The sequence below is a fragment of the Xiphophorus hellerii genome, chromosome 18 (genome assembly GCF_003331165.1).
Source record: "Xiphophorus hellerii strain 12219 chromosome 18, Xiphophorus_hellerii-4.1, whole genome shotgun sequence".
Taxonomy (NCBI): Eukaryota; Metazoa; Chordata; class Actinopteri; order Cyprinodontiformes; family Poeciliidae; genus Xiphophorus; species Xiphophorus hellerii.
In genome coordinates, this window is record NC_045689.1 from 6192177 (window position 1) to 6217391 (window position 25215).

At 40.3% G+C, this 25215-nt stretch overlaps 1 protein-coding gene, 3 non-coding genes and 2 pseudogenes across 5 annotated transcripts; 1 reads left to right on the forward strand and 5 right to left on the reverse strand.

The window, feature by feature from the left end:
* Positions 1-967: 967 nt before the first annotated feature.
* Positions 968-1131, reverse strand: LOC116708358 (U1 spliceosomal RNA). The gene has a single exon (XR_004336651.1). It is a non-coding gene; the product is annotated as a U1 spliceosomal RNA (small nuclear RNA).
* Positions 1132-3158: 2027 nt separating this feature from the next.
* Positions 3159-3321, reverse strand: LOC116708368 (U1 spliceosomal RNA). The gene has a single exon (XR_004336659.1). It is a non-coding gene; the product is annotated as a U1 spliceosomal RNA (small nuclear RNA).
* A 3948-nt stretch (positions 3322-7269) lies between these two features.
* LOC116707959 (uncharacterized) lies at positions 7270-11631 on the reverse strand (annotated as a pseudogene).
* A 3118-nt stretch (positions 11632-14749) lies between these two features.
* On the reverse strand, positions 14750-14936 carry LOC116708373 (uncharacterized; annotated as a pseudogene).
* Positions 14937-17097: 2161 nt separating this feature from the next.
* LOC116708359 (U1 spliceosomal RNA) lies at positions 17098-17261 on the reverse strand. Its single transcript, XR_004336652.1, has one exon. It is a non-coding gene; the product is annotated as a U1 spliceosomal RNA (small nuclear RNA).
* A 70-nt stretch (positions 17262-17331) lies between these two features.
* LOC116708169 (uncharacterized) lies at positions 17332-24715 on the forward strand. 2 transcript variants are annotated; one of them, XM_032545995.1, is made up of 12 exons: positions 17332-17589; positions 17680-17804; positions 17920-17976; positions 18728-18854; positions 19964-20207; positions 20938-21002; positions 21102-21252; positions 21488-21606; positions 22553-22733; positions 22811-22894; positions 22976-23071; positions 23851-24715. In XM_032545995.1, exons 2-12 carry the CDS (start codon positions 17801-17803, stop codon positions 24145-24147), a joined length of 1425 nt encoding a protein of 474 aa, XP_032401886.1. In that variant the 5' UTR covers positions 17332-17589; positions 17680-17800; the 3' UTR covers positions 24148-24715. The 2 variants fall into 2 exon arrangements, with proteins under 2 accessions (XP_032401886.1, XP_032401888.1); XM_032545997.1 differs by having other exon boundaries at positions 17333-17804; positions 20941-21002.
* Positions 24716-25215: the final 500 nt, after the last annotated feature.

The following is a 25215-nucleotide window of genomic DNA, read 5'->3' on the forward strand; positions in this document are numbered from 1 at the left end:
TAACCATTTAGTCTGTGGCTGATTTAGTTTAAAGGTCATGAAAATGTGAATTTAATTTCTTAATGTTGATTAAAGGGGTTTTATTATGTATTTTTCAGACATAAGGCATTTTTTATATAATCAAAGTATAAAGATTCTGTATGTATCAATAAGACTTACAATAAATGTTACTTTTCAGTCCCACACTCCTAATGAACATAACAGAGATGCACTGTTGTGCTGACTTCCTGAAGGCAGAGTCTCTTTATGAACAGCAGGAGCTTCTTAAAGAGACAGAGACCCAATTTCTAGTCAAATTTCTTAGTGAGTTATGTTTGATATTTATGGCATTTTTATAACAAATGAAGGTAACATAGTGAGTTAAAATGGTTCTATGTGCCTGGGAAATACATAATACTGTCTAATTTTGTAATCACATTTAGCCTTTTTGGCCTCCCTCCCCCAATACTAACACATAATTCCTCCTGCTTTAATGACTTTAAAAAAAAGAGCTATTATGTTTAATATGTTTTATTATTATTACAACATTAAAACACATTTTCTATGTCAGGTTTCAGTTATTTAGACCTGTTTGCAGCACCTAAAAACAGCTTAAATCATCTATTTGTGCTCTAATAAAAACGGCATTTTTGGAATGGGAATCTCATTCACAATGTAATTCTAATTTTAAACGCTAGATGGCAGCATGACTCCATACTCTGTATTGAAATACATCAGTGAATAGTAAACTAATAAACTCTTAATGAAAATTCGTCAGATATTCTTGACGGGTTCAGTTGGAAAGGAAATGAAAATATAGGAGGAAATTAATCAAAACAAAAGTGACTGTAAACAAACACCATTAATAAATAAATAACGTAAAAATAACCAATAATGAAATAAACTTAGAACGAACCCAACCAAGGTAAACGTGCCTCAACCTATCCGCACGCATTTTAGCGAACAACATTTGTCATTAACAGTGAATCAGGGGAGAGCGCGAACGCAGTCCCCCACTACCAGAAATTATGCAGTCGAGATTCCCACATTTGGGGAATTCGCAGGGGTCAGCACAACCGGAGTGCAATGGCTGAGCCTCACCCTGGGTGAACCACCTTCATGATCATGGTATCTCCCCTGCCAGGTAAGTATGAGTTGTTCGTCTCTCACGCCGGGATGTCTTTCGCAGACATACCCACATGACTCACGGTGCCACAACATTTTGTTAGCTTTAAAGCAAATACAGAGCTGGGTGGCTAGTGCTCCACTAGCTAAAACATTCTGGGGTAACTGGGCTATAGAAACCAGGAAAAATTTAGATTTAATGTTCAAAATAAGGTTTGATTACCCATAATGCAGCGCTGTTAGCTAAGAAACAACTGACATATTTTTACTGTTTAAACATCTTCCAACGCCTCAAAAACCAGACATAAGGAGTCAAATAAACGTTACCGTGTTACTAACAACTACTTTATAAACAGAACACAAACATTTTATTAGTTTTTCTTTTACTTACAGTTCAACCACTTCTTTTCTTTATGACGAGCTGCTGCCACCTGCTGTTCATAAGGAGAAACTGCATTCATTAGTGGGGATAAAGAAACTGATTCAATGCAAAGGTACACAATAACTGACTAAATTTATTTCTTGTCAACAGGAGACAAAATCAGTCACAAAATAAGTATGTATGCTATTCTTCCTACTGATTTAGACTAATATGCCTTTCAAGTATTCACTGCCTTATACTGAGTTACAAAAACATCTAAAATTTGAGGTATGGATTATTTAAACTGCAAACTACTTAATATAATAGATGCTAATAATTATAATAAGTATTCTTAACCAACTAAATGATAACATTTACCTATAGCTAGGTGTTTTCCTCTATTCACAAATTGTTGATATTGGGATTCTATGAATATGAATAAGGTAAAGAGTCGAAAGAAAATTTCCACGTTGATAGACTAAATAGTTTCATCTTATTTTTTCCTATATGTAAGACTCTATCAATACAATGTCTCTCAAAATAATATACATGGAACCATAAAAACAAAAATGTGAATTTTTGCTTATATCAGTTTAACAACTCTGGTTGTAACAACCTGGGCTGTTATTCTGCTGTGTACCTAATTAATTTGTTTGTTCTTCCTATAACTGATGGAGATATATAGATATTACTGTATTTATAATGTATTGTCATTTAATTAGCTCTACATCTGTAAGAAAATGAAAATATATGGTGTTTTATAAGATAATTTATCTTTTACGTTGCCAGTAATGCCGAAATTAATGGTAAATAATAAAGACTTTGTGGTATTCTGATTTAGTAATATAATTAGATTAGTTGTGTTACCACCCCCACGCCACTAGAGGCAGTAGCAAGCCCGAAAAGATGCGACTAAGGAGCAGATTTAGAAGTACACGGAAAGCTATTTATCCATCCATCCATCTTCTTCCGCTTTATCCGGGGTCGGGTGTCGGGGGTAGCAGCTTCAGAAGGGAGGCCCAGACTTCCCTCTCCCCAGCCACTTGTTCCAGCTCCTCCAGGGGAATCCCGAGGCGTTCCCAGGCCAGCCGAGAGACATAGTCCCTCCAGCGTGTCCTGGGTCTTCCCCGGGGCCTCCTCCCGGTGGGACATGAACACCTCACCAGGGAGGCGTCCAGGAGGCATCCTGACCAGATGCTCCTCAACTGGCTCCTCTCGATGTGAAGGAGCAGCGGCTCTACTCTGAGTCCCTCCTTGATGACTGAGTTTCTCACCCTATCTCTAAGGGAGAGCCCAGACACCCAAAGGAGAAAACCCATTTCGGCCGCTTGTATCCGCGATCTCGTTCTTTTGGTCACGACCCAAAACTAATGACCATAGATGAGAACGTAGATCGACCGGTAAATCGAGAGCTTCGCTCTTTGGCTCAGCTCTCTCTTCACCACGACGGACCAGAGACGCTGCCAATCCGCCTGTCGATCTCCTGCTCCGTTCTTCCCTCATTCGTGAACAAGCTCCCAAGATACTTGAACTCCTCCACTTGGGGCAGGACACCACCACCCCCAAGACCAAGGCCTTGGATTTGGAGGCACTGATCCTCATTCCAGTAGCTTTAGCTATTTATTTCAGTCTTTAATATCATGTATAAATTGATCCAGACAGTATCACATAATTTATCATTTGACATTAGTACCAGGGGAGAGCGCGAACGCAGTCCCCCACTACCATAAATTGTGCAGTTGAGATTCTCCCATGTGGAGAATTCACAGAGGTCAGATCGCCGCAGTGCAATGGCTGATCCTCACCCTGGGCGATCCACCTACAGGATCATGGAGTCGCCCCTGCCAGGTAAGTATGCGGTTCATTCCTCTGGCTGGCGATTAGCAACTTCACACATCTGGTTCTGACTCACGGTGGGAAATTAAATATTCGCTGAGTCACTTTAGGATTTAACATTTAACTAAACACAGTCGGATCCGGAGAGAAAAAATAAAAAATATGAAAAATTCAAAATAAGAAACTGAGAAATTTTAAAATTGTATACTTTCAAGCTTCAAAATGTTTTATTGTTACTTGGGACATTTTAAAACATGGCATTGCACAGTTATACAGAATTTTTTTTACTTTTCTTTTAATAAATACAACTCTTCAATTAATTTAAATTAAAATAAGATAAGAACAAGGATATATATAAAAAAATGTCTGTATGTTTAAAAGTTGAGCAGGACAGGGGAGCCCAAACTTTTTGAGACCAAGATCTACTTTCTCTCTCGTCAGCCGGCTGAGATCTACCTCATGACACGAAGACATAAAAATGGCAAATTAAACATCGACAAATATCGACAGTTAAAGTAGAAATATTACAGTGATAGAAAACCCAATGCAGTTTCTTCCACAGTGAGACTCTGTCACTGGGAGGAGGTTACTGGTTTCTCAGTCACAAGCTGGTTGCAAACCTGAGGCCAGCAGGTGTCAGTCAGTTATGGTAGATCTGAAATTTGGTTTGATGACGTCAATATGAGAAGCTACAGACTGATAGGAGGAACCAAAGAGCTCTGTAAAGGTAAAGGCAAATCTTCTGAAGTTGGGATATAATTCATTTAATTTCACATAATTACCGCGGTAGAAGCCATTTGTTTGTTAAAATTTTATGAGATATATTTGTTCTATTTGATGTTTGTTGTGAATGACGTAAACTCACAAACGAACGAGGTAATTAGTCCAACGTTTAGAAACTACAGCGGCTGTAATGCGCCACAGCAAAGGTAAACAAAGGTAAAATAACCCGAACAGGTGATCAACTCAAAACCACTCCTACCTTTTTACTCTCTCTCTCTTTGTAGTTTAAGCACACCTGTTACCGTGGTTACCGTGGCAACCGCCTGCGCCCCTTAAGAGTCCGTTAGGATATCAAGTTTCCAGGCTTGATATTTATTTCTCGATTATTGATCAGCGCTTCCCTGAACACAGCGATGGTTGATTGACTAGCTGTACTTGGAGCTAGCGTGGCTAACACGAGTAACAGTTTAGTCCAAAGCAGAGGTGGGGACTCGAGTCACATGACTTGGACTCGAGTCAGACTCGAGTCGTTAAAATCACGACTTGAGACTTGACTTGAAAAAATGCTCAAAGACTCGGACTTGACTTTGACTTTCATGCCATTGACTTGGGACTTGACTCGACTTGAAGCTGTTTACTTGAAAAGACTTGATATTTTTTACTCAAAGTCTTCAAATTTAAAACACATTATTTATAAAGTGGCGTCATTAATTAATTTCACTCATTCCGTATCAATATGCGCAGACCGTCACTATGTTTTTCCTCTCTCCTTATGTATGTATGTGTACGTAGCTGCAGCACAACCAATCAAATTAACAGGATTTGGACGTTTAAAAAAACGCGGCAAAGCTACAGAGCTCAGGGAACGAAATAACCGCTCGAATATGCTTCCGCGAGTAATTTCTTTTGGCTACGTAGGTTATGAACTTTCGACTAAAAAACGAACTGCAACTTGTAAAACATGCAAGAAGAGAATATCGGATGGAGATGCCACGACGTCCAACTTTGTCCGGCATTTGAAGCTTCACAGAGATCGGTAGGTGGCACTTTTCTTTTGCTGTAAGATAGTTGACTTTAGCTAACTTCGTGTTAGCATGTGTACTCCGGGTTAAATTGGTGATGATTTACCATAAATCCGGTCCTCCAAATGCCTCCACAAATAATGTGCACCGTGTTAGCTCAGGAAGCCGGTGGATAGTGAGCGGGGCTCCGGAACAGAAAGCAGATTCTGGACCTGAACACAGAGAACAGAGTCTCTCTGTCCCATCATGATGATGAGCCGGGTCTAGTATCATCTAAGGATGGTTGGTGTATTTGAAGACATCTACGTTGGGAAATTATATTGACAATATATTGTTTTGACAGGTCAGAGAAAAGAGGAAAAAACTGCTGTTATGGTTCTTTGTATTGTGCTGTGGAAATGTCAGCATTTTCGTCTTTTTTTATTGAATATCAAGTTTAACAGAACTGGGCAATAAAGTGGTCCAATTTAAAAATGTTTTTTATACTTTGTGTTCAGCTACACATGTTCTATCATTTGAGATAAATACATATTTTAAAACGAACAAATGGTCTATTATTTGAATTTTTTGTATAATTGCAAATTATAAAAAATAAATAAAATAAAAACGACTCGAAATGACTTGAAATTAAAGGTTCCTGACTTGAGACTTGACTCGACTTTTGCCTGTCTTTACTTGAGACTTGACTCGGACTTGAGGACAAAGACTTGAGACTTACTTGAGACTTGCAACACAGTGACTTGGTCACACCTCTGGTCCAAAGCCTTTTCTGCTAAAATAAAATCTTTAGTGTATGTCAGATACAGACACATTGCATATTGATCTGTTTAGCTAACGTAAGACTGTGTAGCAGACAGGCTTCAAGGTGTAGAAGTTGTATCAGTTCTGCCATTATGCTGTACTTAGCTAACGGGAAGCTAAGTGTGTTTGTGAGACGGCCACGCACGTGACCACATAGAATGGGCATCAGCCAATGAAAAGCGGCCCCTCTGGTAAGGTCCATGACTTATACTCACAAACGAACGAGCCAAAGGGCTCTTTGCACCTTAGCTTCCGCGTTCGGGGAAAAGCGGTTCAATTGTTTCCGATCTATTGAAAAAGGCTCTTTACACTGGGTGTTTTCAGGGCTTGTTCAAGGTAACAATTAATGATGAACATCGATCCGAAGCCCCAACAAGTAAGCTGGAGAAAGGTTTTAAGATGTTCGCCTCGTTATACACAGATACGAAGGTGAGTTTTACTTTCTTTAAACTTTGTGGCTAACATTAGCTTTAGCTTATGCTAGACATTTTTCTTGTAAAAATGTGCTATTTAAGTATCTAAACGTTTTTCATCATTCATTAACGCACAATGTTTTACCTTGTTTTCAAGTATATTACGTACGTTTATTGTCGTCAGTGTCAGAGACCAAGTAATGGGGATTTTACGGTTCAGGCTTTTTGCTTCTGAAGCCTGAGGAACAACAAGCCCGTAGCTTAACAGTAGAGCAGCTCTGGTGTCGGAGTTCCAGTTCAGCTGACTGTTCAGGTTCAGAGTTGTTGCTTTTAGAAAAATATGGCCGTGTTCCTTAAGGTCTCCGTGTTACTTCGCTTTATTAGTTTTGCATGTTTCTTGTGAAGCAGGACGGTGTTTACAGCGGTTTGTACAGGCGGATCAGTAACTCGGCTGTCTGGCTCTGGTCTGCTCTCTGGTTCCCATAAACTCTCTTTCAGGCTGAATACAGAAGTGATTCCATGGAAATAACACAGGAAGCTCCTTTACCTTCTTCTTTAGGCTGAAGAAGTTGATCTGGAGTGAAGTGAAGGCTGTAAACTTTGCTGTGCAGCGTTAGCTTTAACTGGTAGCAACGAATATTTACAAGCCATCGTCTTCTGAATTCAGGATCGTTTGGAAATCCATGAAAACTTAAAAGCCCATTATATTAGGAAGACAGCAATGTTCATAGTATTGTTTTATTTGGGTCTGAAATAAGACTGTCTTTTCTAGCTGTCACGGTAACTCAAAGCGGAAAAAAGAGAGCCGCATTTGCGCATGCGGTTGTGACGTCAGCGCGGCAGGTGCAAAGAGCCCATTAGTCCAAGTTCTGTCGTTTATTGAACGTTTAGAAACTACAGCAGCTGATGCGCCACAGCAAAGGTAAACAAAGGTAAAAAACAACACCTTGTTGAAACAGTAATTACTGAGAATATACATTTTTATAGGTTTTGTTGATTTTAAAGAAAAATTATTATTCTTTAATGAAGCTACAAACGTTTAGGATCTTAGTGAATATTTCGATAAGTGCGTCAGAAGAGGAAGTGCTGGTCTCAGCGTCCTGGTGGCGTTCAGTTTGTCACCTACTGCCGAGATCATCTCAAAACCTTCCCGCAATCGACCTATTGAGCACCCCTGCCTTACGAAGTCCGGAGCCGTCCCGTCCTTCCAAGCAGCGCTTGGTGCTCAGAGAGGATCCCCGCCCCAAAGCTCCTTCCCTCCTGCCTCACCCGGAGAGCCAGGCCGCCGCTGCTGGGTCCTCTGTTCGTGGAGCGCCGGTTCCTTCGTCCACGGAGGCGCAGGCAATTCTTCTTGGTGGCTGAGTCCTTGGCTCGCCACCTGCATCTCTGGATGTTTTTCTTCTCGCTGCCGCCATCTGGATCACAGCCACGGGGGGCATCTGCCTGGGCCTGCTCACCAGCAAGTTTCTGGAGGTCCAAATGGCGTCTTTGATGGTGGCTAGGGTGAGCCACATCTCCGCAAAGTCCTTTTTCGGGATTGTCTGGTGGCTCACCCCGTACAGCACTAGCTGTGGTTCGAGGACCTCCCTTGCTGGCAAGTGTGGGAATTGCAAGGAGCCGGCCTTCGCCCACAGGTCCACAGCAGCGCTGCACCCCCACAGCAGGTGCCTCACCGACTCCGGCGTGCCACAACCGGGTCGGGGGCAGATGGACATCGGTGACATGCCGCGGGAGTGCATGACGGCTTTGACCGGCAGAATCCCATGAGCCACCATCCATGACATCCTGGAGTCTGTTTGGAAGGACGGGATGGCTCACGTTGCGCCAAACCACGGTGGCGTCTCCATACTGGAGGCCGCGCACTGGAGTCACTGGTTCCCGGTCCTGAACATCAGAAATAATAAAACGATGGTTAGTTAAAATCTTGCTCTCTTCTCCTTCCAGTTTAAAATGTTCTAAAAATTTCCGTATAAAAGCGTATGCAGGTGGCAGGTTAAAAGCTACTGGGGTTTTAAAATCAGTTTTAATTTTCTTAGATAAGAACCCAGCCAGAATCTGGTCATAGTGTTTGTTTTGTGATTACTGGAGATGTTCATGGCTTGTTTGAGGTGAGTGCTGGTGTAAAGACTGCCTAAAAACAAGTACAAGTCTGGGACTTGTATTTCTCTTTTCAGTCTCTCCCATTTGGAGCCCCAAAAAAAATAAAAAATGGCCTGTTGCAGCTCTAAAATCTCTCCTAGGAGGAATAAAAACAGAACTGGTTAATAAAAACACTGGTAAAATCACTGCTTTCACTATTAAAATCTTGCCTTCTAGCGTCAGTGATCTTAGTCCCCACAATCCTAAATCCTGATTTACTCTCCTGATTTTTTCTGTCCAATTTGTCTCTCCTTCCCCATTCTTGTCAAATTTTACACCCAGTATTTTTAGTTCTTGTGTTCCCTGAAACTGCAATCCTGTCTTTTCACTATTTCTCCATGGTCCATAAAATTGTGCTTTTGTTTTCCTTTGTTTATTTTTGAACCTGACGCTTTGCTGAACCAATCCGTTAATTTAAAAACTCTGTCTACTGATAAAAGGTCAGTACATAAAATGTTAAAATCATCCATATATAAAAGACATTTAGCTATCTGCCCTCCACTCCCCGGTATTGTTACTCCTAAAATCTGTGGGTCCTTCTCAAGATCTGCGCCAGCGGCTCCGTGCAGGCCACATAGAGAAGGGCGGATAACGGACAACCCTGACGGACACAGCAGTTCACTTTCACTGCTTTTGTCAGAAACCCGTTAACCATGAATCTGCTGGAGATGTCTCGGTACAGCAGTCCCACCCACGCTACGAACCTCCCAGGAAAACCCATTTTTCGCAGTACCCGAAAAAAATGCTGGTGCGAGACCCGATCAAAAGCTTTCTCGAAATCTAGATTTAGGACTATCAGCCGAATGTTTCTGTCTCTCGCAAAACAGATGGTGTCTCGGATCAGTACCAGGCTGTCCGTGATCCTCCTTCCCGGCACCGTGCAGGCTTGATCCGGGTGGATTAGATCCCCCAACACTCGACGCATCCTGGCTGCTAAAAGTCTACTAAAAATTTTGCAATCGACGTTTAAAAGGGTGATGGGTCTCCAGTTTTTAAGATCTGTTTTTTCTTTATCTTTGTATAAAAGTGTAACTATTCCTGTTCTAAAACTGTCTGGGAGTGTGTCTAGTTTACTAAAATCAGTAAAAACGATGATTAAATCAGGTGCTAAAATGTCCCAAAATGTTAAATAAAATTCTAAACGGAGTCCATCTGAGCCCGGAGATTTTCCTCTTTTAAAACTCTTTACTGACTGCAAAAGCTCTGAATGTCAGGAAATGTTTTTGTTCTCCTTCTGGCCTCCCCTTCCGCCTGGTTTAATTAGTGCAGGTGTTTTGTGTTCGCAATCATGTGTTCAGCCTATTTAAGTACAGTGGTAATCCCTGGTGTTCGTGGGATTCTCGTCATACCTGTGTTCAAGTCTCGAGTGGAGCATTACGGACGGCTTCCCTGACTCTATTTCCAAATGTAATCTTTAACTGACTCACCCACCATCTTTATAACATTTGTTTCAATTATTTTGTATCTTCTGTATATCAAAATATTTCTTGTTTTCCAGATTGCCTCCTTGACACAGTTAATTATGATCCACCACCTGATTTCATTTCTTTCCGAGTCCTCTTTCAATAACCCGTACGCTATATTTTCATAAGTTAAAATCACATTATGCAACTTGCTCAACCATGGTAACATTAACGTCCAAACTCTTTTTGTAAAGGGACATGTGCAGAACAAATGTTTGATCGTCTCCTCGTCCCCACATCTAGCTCTAGGACATCTCGGCCTTTTTGTACAATTTCTCTTGTATAAAAAGTCTCTTGTAGGTAAACATTTATCCACAATTTGCCAAGCCAAGTCTTTATGGGTATTCGATAAGTTTTTATTATTCACATTTTTCCATGTTTTTTTAACTTCCTCCTCGTTCAGTTTTTCTATTGGTGTTGTTGTGATTTAAACTCGACGGACCCAAAACGTGTGAGCACACGAACAGGAAATCAGCCAACACAGAACAATCAGAGTTTACTTATTTTATTCTTTTTAGCGCTAAAAAGAAAGAGACGCTTACCCTTACAGGCTTATGTGGATGTCAAGTGTAAAGGCCCGAATCTATACAGCATCTGCTCAAACACGGAAGACACCTTGCTTATATCCTAAAGTCCGCCTCCTGGTCTGCTGGTGTGTTACGTCACTGCCTAGTGGTCAGACGATGAGCTAAAGTTAAGTTTCGTTTCTACAGAAAGTGTCCGTATGAAACAAAAGGCTTTTGTGCAGAATCTTTGTGTCCGTAGTTGTGTGTGCGTGCATGTATGGTGCGTGTCTGGAGTAAACGTCTCAACAGTGTCAATTTATCATAAAATGCCAATTTATTCTCTATTTTTATCCTCTTAATTCTTTCTGGTGAGATTTCTTGTAAGCCACATCTCAGCGCTTGTATTGCCGTCTGAAACATAGCAGGATATCTATCTGCAAAGGGCTTATGCAAAATTACTCTTTTGTTCCAACTTTCTTGCAAAAGGGGCCCATGACGGTTCTGGAGGTAAATTCAGGCACACGCTCAAGATTGGCGTGATGAACAGAGCTCTAAATTTTGTTCCTATATCTGGTACCTCTCTCCTCCCTTTTTCTAATTGTCTATACATAATTTCTCTTTTCAGTCTCTCTTGTCTGCTTCCCCAAAGGAAGCCAAACACCATTTTTCTAACTGCTGTCATTATTCTATGAGGCATCAGGAAAGTTGATGCAAGAAAGGCCAGGGTGGATATAATTTTTTTTTTTCTTTCGAAAATTTTTATTGTTACTTGAAGCATTTAAAAACATTGCATATTACAATTATACAGAAATTTTCATGTTCTTTAAAAAACTTACTATTTCATCAATTTAGGCTAAAAGAAGCTAAGAACAAGAATATAAAATACAAAATCTCTGTGTGTTAAAAGTTGGGCAAGACCGGGGTGACTCCTTCCCAAGTCCGGAGCCGTCCCGACCTTCCAGACAGCGCTGGTGCTCAGAGGGGATCCCTGCCCCAAAGCTCCTTCCCTCCTGCCTCACCCGGAGAGCCAGGCCGCCGCTGCTTGGACCTCTGTTCGTGGAGCGCCGGTTCCTTCGTCCACGGAGGCGCAGGCGATTCTTCTTGGTGGCTGTGTCCTTGGCTCGCCACCTGCAGCCCTTGATGTTTCTCTTTTTGCTGCCACCATCCGGATCACAGCCACGGGGGGCGTCTGCCTGCGCCTGCTCACCAGCAGGTTTCTGGAGGTCCAAATGGCGCTTTTTTGGAGGCTATGGTGAGCCACATCTCAGCAAAGTCTTTTTTTAGTCATTTTCTGCTGGCTCACCCCTTACAGCACTAGCTGTGCATGGTGGACCTCCCTTGCTGGCAAGTGTGGGAATTGCAAGGAGCCGGCCTTCGCCCACAGGTCCACAGCAGCGCTGCACTTCCACAGCAGGTGCCTCACCGACTCCGGCGCGCCACAACCGGGTCGGGGGCAGATGGACGTCGGTGACATGCCGTGGGAGTGCATGACGGCTCTGACCGGCAGGATCCCATGAGCCACCATCCATGACAGGCCCTGGAGTCTGTTTGGAAGGACGGGATGGCTCACGTTGCGCCAAACCGTGGAGGCGTCTCCATACAGGAGGCCGCGCACTGGAGTCACTGGTTCCCGGTCCTGAACGTCAGAAATAATAAAACGATGATTTGTTAAAATCTTGCTCTCCTCTCCTTCTAGTTTAAAATGTTCTAAAAATTTCCGTATAAAAGCGTATGCAGGTGGCAGGTTAAAAGCTACAGGGGTTCTAAAATCACTTTTTATCATTTTTAATTGTCTGTTTCTTTTCCTGTCTTTTCTAGATAAAATACAATTAAAATCTCCCCACTTATTAAAGGTTTTAGTTCCCAGCATGTGGGGCTGCAGTTCCTCTAAAAAGTCATACCTGTCCTGTTTGTCAGTAAAGCCATAAATATTTAGGAGGTTAAAATCCGGTCCGTTTAAAGTCAGATTTGCTAAAAGTGCTCGTCCCTCTCTCACCACGGTGCTCCCCTTCACCAAGATGTGCGGGTTGTTTATTAAAATGGCCACGCCGTCATTTTTATTTTCGTTCGAGCTGCTCCATATAGACGGCCGTGGCCACAAGTCCTGCCACTGGGTGTAGTTCTTTAAAAACGGGAGTGAACATTCTTGTAGTAAAAACACATCCGACTGTACGGAGCTTAAAAAGGATCAAACACTCTGGGCTCTAACTCGCGACTTCACACTTCTAACATTGATGGTTGAGAAGGTGAGAGTCATGAGTATGATGGCTAAAATCAAGTACGACATTTTAAAGGATTAAAACGAGATAAGACTAAGTTAAACCCATGTTAAAAAACGGGCGGTCGTTAAAACAAAGGCGGGTTCAGAGACTGTCCTGTGAACAGAGCTCTTCCTTCCCACATGGTGGTGCAGGTCGAAATTACATTTCCGCCCGTTCGTACATTCATCAAAAGTGTGTCCCACTTCTCGACATTTACCACAGAAAACCTTTTCACAAGTTTCGGCCAGATGACCATGCTCGCCGCACTTCCGGCACAGTTTGGGTTGGCCTTGATAGTGAATGTAGCCTCTGTTCTCCCCCAGGACTATCATTGAGGGGAGATGCTTCAGGCCCTGGAAGCCTTGGGGGTCTTCCCATTGTTTAATGGGGACCCGCCAAGCACAGTTCCAGATGCCGTCCACATCCCGCACCTTCATAGCCTGGCCTCTCACAGTGCAGTATCTACCCAGCCACATACAGATATCTTCAGCACTGACCGTCTCATTGAACATCCTGACAATCACCGTTTTCAGGGAGTTGTCAGTCAGCTTCTCGACGTCAAATGCTGAAAACTGGGTCTTAGCATTTTCAAACCGTGTCCAAAATTCTTTGAGAAGTGCGGCAGAGCAAAAACTTACGTCATATCCCTTATTGAAAGGCAGGGTAAGGATACAATTCAGGTCATCTGGCCGAAACTTCAGTACCTGTTGAATTAATTTTCTTGAAAAGTCCAATCTCGTTACTCTATTTTCTTCTACTTTTTCATTAAATAAAAATCGAACACTGTGGTGCCTCCGCATGCCGGCATGGCTAGCCGCCATAGTGGAGGCACCACCAGTTTAAAGGTTTAAAACCTTTACTAAAAACAATAAATAGTTAAGTCACCAATAAATACAAACCTTAAAAGGTAAAAGATATTTTCCACTACTTAGTGGTTAATATCTCAACCGGGGACAAAATTTACTGAACCTCTAAATCAGTGGTAACAGCCAAGTCACAAAGACTACCACTATCACCACCCAATGGAGGGGACCGCTGTCTTAGCCAAAAGGCCGAGAAGCGATACTTTACCTATGAAGGATAATTCTCTGTCTCTCCATTGCATCAACTTCTCCTGGAGTTTTGGTAGTTTAACTTTCCAATTGTCCGTTTCCATGTCTTTCCCTATTAGTATTCCTAACACCTTTATTGTATCCTTTTTTTCTATTAAGCCCCAATTTTCTCTTATTTCCCTCCAATTTATATATAAAATCTCGCTCTTTTGCTTATTAACTTTCATTCCTGAAGCTCTTGTAAATTTCTCACTTATCTTTAAACTCTCGTATATAGAAGCATTATCTGCTAACAGAAGCGTCAGGTCGTCCATGTACATTGTTAATTTTATGTCTTTACCTTCGTTACCAGGTGGTGTTATTCCCTTGATCATTTTGTTTTCCCTAATAGCGCATGCTAATGGTTCTATTGCTATTATAAATAACAACGGGGACAGTGGGCAGCCCTGTCTCACTCCTGCTTTAATAGCCAAAGGGGGAGTTAAGGTCCCATTCACTGCCGCTACGCTACTACACTCATTGTATAAAGTTTTATCCATCTTTTAACTGTTTCTCCAAAATTAAAATGATCTAAAATTCTTTCTAAAAATGTATGGCTTACACTGTCAAACGCTTTTTCTAAGTCAATCCCTAAAATAGCTGTCGAAAGTTGCCTTTCCTGACTATATAGGTAGCCATCTCTAATCAAGGCCAAACTGTCAGTCATTCTCCGTCCTTTCACTCCGCAAGTTTGCTCCTTTCATCCGGCTCGTCATATAATATGAAGTCTGCAGCTCCAGATAGTGAGTTATGTGGATCTCCTCGACACCAGGTAGTAAATCCTCAAGGTTATAAGAGAAGTCTTATAAGGTCCATAGGATCTGTTCCATTATCGTACTCGCTGTGATCCATTTTGCTCTGTTTTGAACCAGAAAAATTCATTTCAGGGTGACGAAGCAGGAACTCTTTTCTTTTGTTAGATACTTTCAACTGCAACATTGTTCCCATCATGTGTCAGATGTGAACTTAGAAAGATTCAGTTCAACATGTTATGTTTGCTATTATTTATATTTGTCATTAACAGTGAACCAGGGGAGAGCGCGAACGCAGTCCCCCACTACCAGAAATTATGCAGTCGAGATTCCCACATTTGGGGAATTCGCAGGGGTCAGCACAACCGGAGTGCAATGGCTGAGCCTCACCCTGGGTGAACCAATTCAATTTTCAAGAAGTTTTTTATTGGTTCTTAACATACAATTTCCAGTGCAAGCAGTTTTCAACAAATTTTACAATCTTACATTATTACATGTACATCATTTCATTGACACAAAGGGGAATTTATAACAAAGGGGGGGAACTATATTTCATGTCAGATTAAAAGGGAAAGGAAATAAATAAATAATCATCTAACAATATTCTGTAGTCCATCCGGCACTTTCCATACCAAAACATCATCATCCCTTTTTTTCCCACGACTCATCTTCCAAATATAGTCTTTTACCAATGAAACTGCTATCTTTATAACATTTATTTCCGTTGTCTCATAATTTTTATAGATTAAAATATTTCTTGATTTCCAAATTGCTTCTTTTACACAATTAGTTACAATCCACCACAACAGTTCATTTTTTTCCCAACCATCTTTTAACAGACCATAGGCTATCTTTTCATAAGTTAGCTCCTCCCTACACAAATTATTCAGCCATGGTGCCATTAAAGACCAAACTTTTCTAACTATAGGACATGTCCAAAACAAATGCTTTGTTGTCTCATTGTCCCCACATCTGAGCCTGGGACATTTAGGGCTTGTTGCACAGTCCCTTTTGTACAAAAAATCCCTTGTGGGTAAACATTGGGTGGCGATCTGCCACGCCAAGTCCTTCTGGTTATTGGTCAAATTTTTATTATTAACATTTTTCCATGTTATTCTAACATCCTCTTCTTTCAATTTCTCGATTGGCGTCAACCTAGCAGAGGGAGATAGTTTACTTTCTACTGTTATTCTTTTAATAGATTCTGGTGCAATTTCTTTTATACCACCTTTCAGTGCCTGGACCACTATATTAAAAAATGCAGGATACCCATCGGAGAAGGGTGTGTGTAAAGTGATCCTCTTATTCCATGCCTTTAATACTCGCCCTCCTAGCCAAAATTTGGCAAAGGGGGCCCAGATGGGCTCGGGACACACATTTAAACAGACCTTTAGAATCGGTGTTATAAACATTGCTTTAAATTTTATCCCTATATTTGGTACATTCCTCCCTCCATCGTTCAAAGGTCTATACATGATATCTCTTTTTAGTTTTTCATGCTGACTTCCCCATAAGAATCGAAACATCATTTTCCGAATTGTTGCCATTATTTTGTGTGGTAACGGAAAGGTTGCCGCTAAAAAGGCTAAAGTTGATATAACTTCTGTCCTGATCACTAACACTTTGCCTATTAATGATAATTCTCTGTCCTTCCATTGCAGCAATTTACCTTGAATTTTAGGCAGTTTTGACTCCCAGTTGTCTATTTCCATGTTCTTCCCTATTTGGACGCCTAAAACTTTTATTGTGTCGCCTTTTTCTATCAATCCCCAATTTTCCCTGGACTCTTTCCAGTTGCTGAACAATATCTCACTTTTATTTTTGTTAATCCTCATTCCTGATGCTGCTGTGAATCTTTCGCTTATCTTTAAGCTTTCCTGTATAGAATTGTTATCTGGTAATAAAAGAGTTAGGTCGTCCATGTACATAGTTAGTTTAATATCTTTTCCATAGTTCCCTGGAGGAATTATTCCTTTAATAGCTTCGTTATGTCTTATTGCACATGCTAAAGGCTCCATGGCTAAAATAAACAGCAAAGGAGACAATGGGCAGCCCTGCCTGACTCCTGCTTTTATTGTGAAAGGTGGGGTTGCTTTCCTGTTCACTACCACTACGCTGCTGCATTCATTGTACAGAATCTTTATCCATTTTATAAAACTGCTACCAAAGTTAAAATGGCACAATATTTCTTCTAAAAACCTGTGATTAACACTGTCAAATGCTTTCTCTAAATCTATTCCTAAAATGGACAACGGGAGTTTCCTCTCTTGACAATATGTGTAAGTATCTCTGATCAAAGCTAAACTATCTGTCATTTTTCTTCCTGGTTTTCCACAAGTCTGTTCTTTTTCTATTATATTCGAAATAACAGTTTGTAAGCGGCTCGTCATATAATATGAAGTCTGCAGCTCCAGATAGTGAGTTATGTGGATCTCCTCAACACCAGGTAGTAAATCCTCAGGTTATAATAGAAGTCTTTCTTATAAGGTCCATAAGATCTGTTCCATTATCGTACTCACTGTGATCCATTTTGCTCTGTTTTGAACCAGAAAAGCAGGAACTCTTTTCTTTTGTTAGCTACCTTGAACATTGTTCCATTATTTATATTTGTCATGAACAGTGAACCAGGGGAGAGCGCGAACGCAGTCCCCCACTACCAGAAATTATGCAGTCGAGATTCCCACATTTGGGGAATTCGCAGGGGTCAGCACAACCGGAGTGCAATGGCTGAGCCTCACCCTGGGTGAACCACCTTCATGATCATGGTATCTCCCCTGCCAGGTAAGTATGAGTTGCTCGTCTCTCACACCGGGATGTCCTTCGCAGACATACCCACATGACTCACGGTGCCACAACACGTTGTTAACTTAAAAAATAAAAGATCCTGGAGGCTGCCTTGCGACACTAGCTAAAACACTCTTTGATAACTGGGTTATAGAAACGATGGAAAATGTTAAATTTAATGTACAAAATACAGTTTGATTACCCACAATGCAACGCTGTAATAGTTTAGCTAAAGCTAACAAACGGCTGACACATTTCTACTCTTTTCAGCTTCCGCTAAAGCTCCACAAACCAAGCAGACGGATCACGAGTTAAACAAAGATGAGAATGATAGTATTTATTAAATATAACATACAATACTTAATTACTTTCTCTTTTATTTAAAATTATACTTCTCCCTGTGTCTTCGTGTGATGACTTCAGAAACAGTTCTGCTGCCACCTGCTGTTCGTTAGTGAAAACTGCATCCATCTGTGGGGAAACGAGACAAACTACAAAGTGATCCCAGTTTTCAGACCTCCTTCACACAACTGTAGTTCAGGACATGGGCACAAATTACACGATTTTCCTCCTCAAGTTGATGATAGAATATTAATGTCAGCAATTTTTGGTCAAAATTTCTGTAAATAATATAAAATGTGGATGTTTTCTGATTGTTTGCAGGTAAACTTATGGAGGAACTACTAAAACCACAGACTGGAGGCGATATTGCTGTAGTACGTATGCCTTTCTTGGTGCTAGATATCAGGACTTAAGGCTGAAAATACAGTTTGGATTCCCGCAATGCAACTCTGCACTAGCTTAGCTGGAGCTGAATGACAAAGATTACATTATTTCTATTTTATTTCTATTTTAAACACCATGCAACTTATCTAAGTTCACACAAAACATAAACACATGAAAATGTTGTTTTATGCTTAAAACAACATTTAAGCATGAAAGTTGTCATAGCAAAGAGATATTAAAGCAACAAGATTAAAAAATAAATAAATCATCCTTCAATTTAAAATCAGAGAGGCTAAATGTAGCCTATCTAGAACTTATGATGTAGTTAGAGCTTTAAGTTTCTAGAATTTCTTCTAGGATTCTTAGTACTTTATATGAAAATTTTTAAATTCTGCTTAATGTCCCTAATGGCACTCTATAGATTAGTGCCTAAAAACAACTAGTGTGAATCACCGTTAAATCTCAGTGTTGACTCCTTCCTGAGCGATCGGGGCTCAGACTGCAGTAGGTTTAGTAGTTTGTGAGTCAGAAACTGTTTCTGGGTGGAGTCGGGATCGCTCTCCACTCTGGCCCGTTTAACACATTCCTGTCTGGCTGGAATGCAGTGAAGGGAGTAAAACGGCAAAACAAATCCTCCAGTCGGGCCTGTTCGACTGGCTTGGTCTGTCGAATCATGTTTTAAACCAGTGGACATTAAAACGGCAGATGTCTTGGTCGCAGATTCAACCACCATCTCACCCCAAAGGTCAGAGGGCAGCTGGACTGGAGGAGAAGGGAGGCTGGGAGTGGACCAGTAAACCGATGAGGGAGGAGAGGGAGGATGGCGAGAGAGCAGCAGCAGACAACCAGCAACAATGGACGACTCTCAACAGGTGAGCCGCGTTTAAACAACCAGAAATGTTTCACTGTGACTGGAAATGTTTCAGAAATCTGTCAACATCCAGCAGCTCTTAACAGGCGGATTATTACCGTCCTCGTTTGTTTAGCGTTTGACAGCTTGTCACTCGTTTTAAGAAAAAGTTTGGATTTGATTTCAAGTTCCTCATGTGGCCCACTTCCTCTGAGTTAAACCCAAGAAATTAAAATTCAACTTGCTCCAGGTTCGTATATCATATACAGTATACAAACTGGGAAGAGTAAGTCCCAGTCCTGCACTACTGAAAACACCAAATCTGTGTTTTCTGAATGAAAGCCCGTAATCTGGCCTAGACGATCTGGCACTGCCAGTTCATCACATGCTCAAGGAAATATCCTGACTTAAATTCTCAGTAGTTTTCATATAATCCCTGATGGATTTAATCATTTTATAAACATCAATGATGAAAGCATCCATGTTATTTGACCAGGACAAAGGTCAAAGCTTGTGCTTCAAGTGACTTTCACTGCATTTTGGCACTAAGTGGAATTTATACCACTTAGTGCCAAAAGTGCCAAAGTGCACAAAAGATTTAAAAAAAAAAAAAAATTAAAAAAAAATGCTGAAACTCTAAAATTTTGGTTGATCTAAAAATTTTTAGAATTATTTTGAGAATTCTTGAGAAATTTTCTAGAAAAAAAACTTGAAAATTTCTGTTTTTCTGGAAAGTTTGAGAGATGTTTGTATCTCCAAAGTTTTATGCTGGAAAAGTCTGAAAACATTCCTTTACAATCCTTGAATAGTGCTTGAATATTTTTTCTTTAAAAGAAAATGTAAAAAATCCAAAACATTTCATTTTCTGGCGCCCCTAACACTGTTGCACCCAAGGTGGGGAGCAATATTGTTCACACTAAAAACACTACTAATAACAAATAATAAAAAAAAAAAATCTATGTGTCTCTTTTACAAAAAAGAATAATAAAAAGCTGTACTTAAATTTAAGTGCATTTGTACGTTTCTTCTGCTTTGTTAAAGTTTCAAGGCAAATATCTTCCTTTTTTCTAACAGCTTCTATTTAGTTTTATTTGCATTTATCCGTTGTTTTTCTGTATTTCTCCTTTCCAGTTTAATAGAAATCCTAAGTGAAGCTCAGCCCGGAGGCAGGTTTTGGTCCCAGACTCTGAAAACTTTCTGCTGCTTCGCCCCGGTGGCTGCAGTGTGGTTTGCCTGCCAGCTGGAGGCGCTGCCGGGCCCCGCTCTGCCGGAGGAGGACGCATGCTGCAGGCTGCTGTTACTGTGTTTACTGTGGGCAGTTCTGGCTGGAGGTATTTACGCTCTGAAAGGCTGTCTGCAGCCAGAACCGAACAGGGTGAGCAAAGCTGCATAAACACAGTGATATTTATTGGGTTTAAGCATTTAATTATCTAGTTCTACAAATGTTTGTACGCTTTTCCACGTTAAAATTCAACAATTTCAAGAACTTTAAAGGAAGGTTTTCTAACTCTTCCATCACACCTTGGATTTAAAAATGAATGCAAGAGGGCATTTTCAATTCATTATTTTAAGATATAATTTATATGATGAATTTAGGACCATTGTTGATAAAAAAATGTTTTTAGATTGGTCTCAGATAATTTCTCAAAAAAATGAAATTTTCTGAGCTTGAAAAGCTGAAAAAATTTGCTAGAAACAAGTTAAACATGTTAAAGTTAATCTCAGAAATTTTGTAGAAAATGTTGGAAATTTCAGAGCTTGATTATTCAAATTTTCAAACTAAGAAAAAAACTTAGAAATTTTTAAGGATTCTTCAAAATTTTACAACAAAACTCTAAAAAGATGTTCCGTTAAGTTTTGTAGCATTTAGTAAATATAAATAATTTTGGTAATAACCTAAAACAAGAAATTTCTACTCTGATTTAACTTCAGACAGCAAACAAAAAAATCTGTGTAACTGTAAACATTTTCCCAATTTAGGGTTTTAATTAATTTTAATATAAAACTGTGCACTTTCAAGGACTTTATACAGAAATTAAGCACTTTCCAGACCTTGAAAACGTAACATTTTTTGAAGCACCCTTATGAAGCTGATGTGTTTTCAGCAGGAACCTCCACAGAGGAAACAGCAGCTGGTTGAGCCTGAAATCAGCAAAAATCTGTACTCATGGTGAAGTTTTAATATTTTAGATTCATTTCCAGCTTCATTTACCACCAGTTGTGTAAAATAACTAATTAATTTTGTATTTTTATTTCCTATAAACTGCAGCCCGCTCTCCGGGCCGCCCCTGGTTTGGACCCCGGAGGCCTCGGTTCCTCTGACCCGGGCCCTGACCGACAGTTTGCTGCTGTGTGTGCTCCAGGAGCCGCTGCAGGACCCCGCCGTGTCCCACATCGAGGCTCTCCGCTCCAGGCTGCAGGTGAGACGGAGAACCAAGCGGCACAGACGCCTCAGGCGTCTTCTGCTCTCCTGTGTTTTTAATCAAGAATCGGTTTGAAGTCTTTTGATTGGAAACATCAAGAAGGAAGACATGTTCCTCTCAGGATTACACTGATTTAAAAAAAAATTTTTTTTAGCCTCAGGCAGAATAGAACTGCCGCTGTTTTGTATTCTGAACCAAAAACAGCGTCTTCATCTGAATCCTGTCCCTGCAGGCGGTGGCTGTCACCCTGTATAAGGTGAACTTTGGCCCGGAGGCGACGCTGGAGGAGGCGGGCCGAGGCTCCGCGCTGACGGACAAACTGAAGCTGCTCTGCGCCTACCTACAGCAGAGGTCAGTACCACCGAACCCGGCCTCACAGGGAGTTAGCTAAGTATGTAAATAAACATTTATGTAACCGTCCAAATTAAATAACCATGTTTATTAATCCAAAATAAATACAAACGACGACGTGTAAGTGTGCGCGAGACACAAGAAAATGGTTAGATTAGCATAAACTTTAGCTCAAACTAGCTAAAGCTAATGCTTTCAACATTTTAAATATATTTATTTAAATGTAAAATCAGATAAATTCTCGAAATTTAAACTCCTGTTCAGACAACATGTCCGATTTTTGGCTGAAATCAGACTTTTTTTCTGTGTGCGCCTACACTTCTACATTAACCGTTTTCGTCCGCAAAGCTACCCGCATGCGCATTAGAAGAACGTTGACGTCACCCAGCAGCGCTCTGTTTACGGAAGTAATAATGGCCAATTTTACAGTTTATTCAGCAATGGGAGCCGACTGTATAGTCGCAAGATAATAACAAAATTAAGAAAGCAAATAAAAGCATAATTAATCATTATAAATGATAAATAGTAGATAAATGGTAAATCGTATTACTATTATTATAACACTGTTACGTTATTTGTTTCTATAATTTTTTGTTTCCTGTGGTCCTTTAAAGTGTTTCTTTTATTAATTCATCAAACTTTCTTAAGGTTTTTTTTAAACCTGGTCCCTTTTTCACTTATTTGGAGTCTGAATTTTCAGAGGAATAATGCTCCTGCAACCCACAAGTTGCTCGTGTTGTCTAGTTGCTGAAAGAAAGCAATCCGGAAAGTCAAGCATCTGAGGAACGATATTTAAAAAATGTGAAAAAAAGGTTCAACAGTAAAAAATAATCCAAAAGGAATTAAAATCAAAACAAAACCCCAAAGTAACAAATGAAGCAAGTCAAATCATAAAGGAAAAACGCTCTCATTATGTGAATGATTGAGAATCGTTCCCCTCTCACAGGACGGCATCCCTCCAGGTTCTGGTCCAGGTCCAGAGCGACTTTGAGTCCAGCGTTGAGGACTTACTGCAGGGGCTGGACGGGCTCTGGACCCAGCTGGAGGAGCTGCACACTGGAGTGACACTCACCAAAAACGACAGCCAGGGCAGCAGAGACCTGACTTTGGTTCAGGAAGACGCCGAGGTAAGCAGCACTGACCGCTGCTTAATTAACAATACTTAACATTTTATCGTTAATTGTCTTCTCACTTTGTGTCCCAGAGCTTGGTGTCAGTGTTGGCTCAGTACCGGACCAAACTGCACTCCTGTCAGGCTCACCTGAAAAGCTGCACACAGCTCCTACAGGTGCAACTTTCCTCCCAACGCAACAAGTCTTTGATATCTTCTGTTTTTTTTGGCTGAAAGTGTTTTGTTTTGCTCCCTCAGGAACTAACTTGGAGTCACGCTCACATCAGTACCAAAGTGAACAGCAGCTGCGAGTCCGTCTGGGCCGAGCTTTTGCTTCAGTCCAACATCGAACAGGTACTTTAAACTTTGATAGAAAAGATGATTAGATTTATTCATGATGTCAGGGCATCCTTAAAATATCTTAAATTAATTTTTAAAAAAAAGCTAAGTTAGCTTTAAATACATTATTCCCAAATCCTAGATTTTGTGATCCTAGATTAATCTCGTATATTCTATATAGCTTTTTTTCCTCGTAAGATTCTTCTGTCAGGCAGGCGTTTGAGTCACTTCTTTGTTGCATTCTTTGATTTGAGGCAGCTGGTGAGTAGCTGCTAATATAAATGCAATGGAAACAGAGAGAGGAGATAAACTAGCTAGCCAGCTAAAAAAGTCTTTATGTGAATCAAAGAAGATTACTGAAAATGGAAATAGATTTTGAGAGAGAATTGAAATTTGAGAATGTGGTTGCTCGGTAATGAAGGAAAAGGTAAGATCCAACAGATGGCAGTAGTGCAACAATAATGGATGCAAGCTCCCAAATTTTAAAGAAGAAGAAGAAGAGAGAGGCGAAACTCCACTGCTAGTTAGCTCGCTTGTTGCATCTGTCAAGGTTTAAGTGCAAATTTATCACCACGTGGCTGGACAACATGCTTCTCTTGTTGGAGCAGTTTTGTTGCTACATTCATTCTGTACCAAAATCTGAGGCACTACAGGGGTTAAGGAATTTCCCTTTGTACGTTACTGACATGGTACAAGTCTTAAATTTGATTCATAATGATCTTTAAAAGTCTTAAATTTGAGTTTCAGCAGAAACCCTGTTATGTAAACCATCTAAAACTCATTTCTTCCTGCAGTTTGACAAAGTTCAGGAGAATTTCAGCTCTCTGGAGCAGCAGACTGCCACCTTTAAGACCCACCTGGAGGGACTTGGAATAGACCATCAGGACGAACCTGTCGGGCCGCTCGCTGCTGCTAACAGAACCGATGCGGTTCCCTCCCTGCCAAACCCCCTTCATATTGTGGATTTGCCTCTGAGGACCTCAACCCCCATAGGAACGAAGAAATACTCCCATTTATCGCTGCGCGAGAGGTCGGCACTCAAGTTCTCCTCCACGATGGGATGCTTACCCAAACCTGGAAGGAAGAAATGATTTTATTTACCTGAAAGATTCAGGTTTTATAATTAGAACTGCTTTAATTTATAAAATGTTTTGCAGATGTTGATCATCTGCTGAATGCCTCTGAATTAAGTATTTATTTTTATTTGTTTACTTTGTACAGGATGCAGCTTGTGTATATTTCCATCTATAACTCAGCTTCAGTGATGTCAGCTTATCAGCAGGTGCAGAGAATGTTTTGAACACTAGGGGGCAGACTTACACCGGATGTTACAACAATGCACGGCTTTGTTCTGGGACAGTCAGCATTTCTTCAAGACTAAAGCGGAAAAAGCTTTGATTAATTCTTTTTAAAAATTAAAAAAAGAAAATGCTATTTGCTGATTTACTCTAAAAACACAGAATGAGTTTCAAGCTAAGAAAGTTTTAAAGAAAATATTTTCAGCACATTTTCCCCATAAAAAGTGAGACAATATTTTTATTCACGATGCAACTCTAAGCAGTTTATAATTTTCTTTTAATTTTAAATCTGTATCTTATGGACCTTGCTTGGAGCAGTTTGAGATTTATGTAAATGCATTAAATTATTAATTACTTCAAATTTGTGTTTCTTGTATCACTTTAAAGTATTTTTTCATCAATTCATCAAACTTTCAAAATTTTTTGGAAACCTGGTCACTTTTTCACCCATTTGGAGTCTGAATTTTGGGAGGAATGTTGCTCCTTCGACCTACAGATTGCTCATGTTGTCGTAGTTGCTGAATGCAAGCAATCTGCAGAGTCGAGCAACTTAAAAAAATAAAGTTTTAACAATAAAAAATAGTCAGAAAACAAAACAAAATCCTAAAGTAACAAATGAATGGAAAAACATTTTCAACTAAACAGAACACAACAAAATGTGACATTGCCAAGGTTGTGACAAAACCATTAAAAAGATCTGGTGATGAACTGAAGAAAAATGGATGAAATCAAGATACAATCAGAAAACTACTACAGAAAATTAGAAAAAGTAAACAAAAATCTAATTTAAATACACAATAGTGCACAAAAACCTAACTTTTAATGCAATCAAAAATGAAAAGACTTAGTAGTAAATTAATT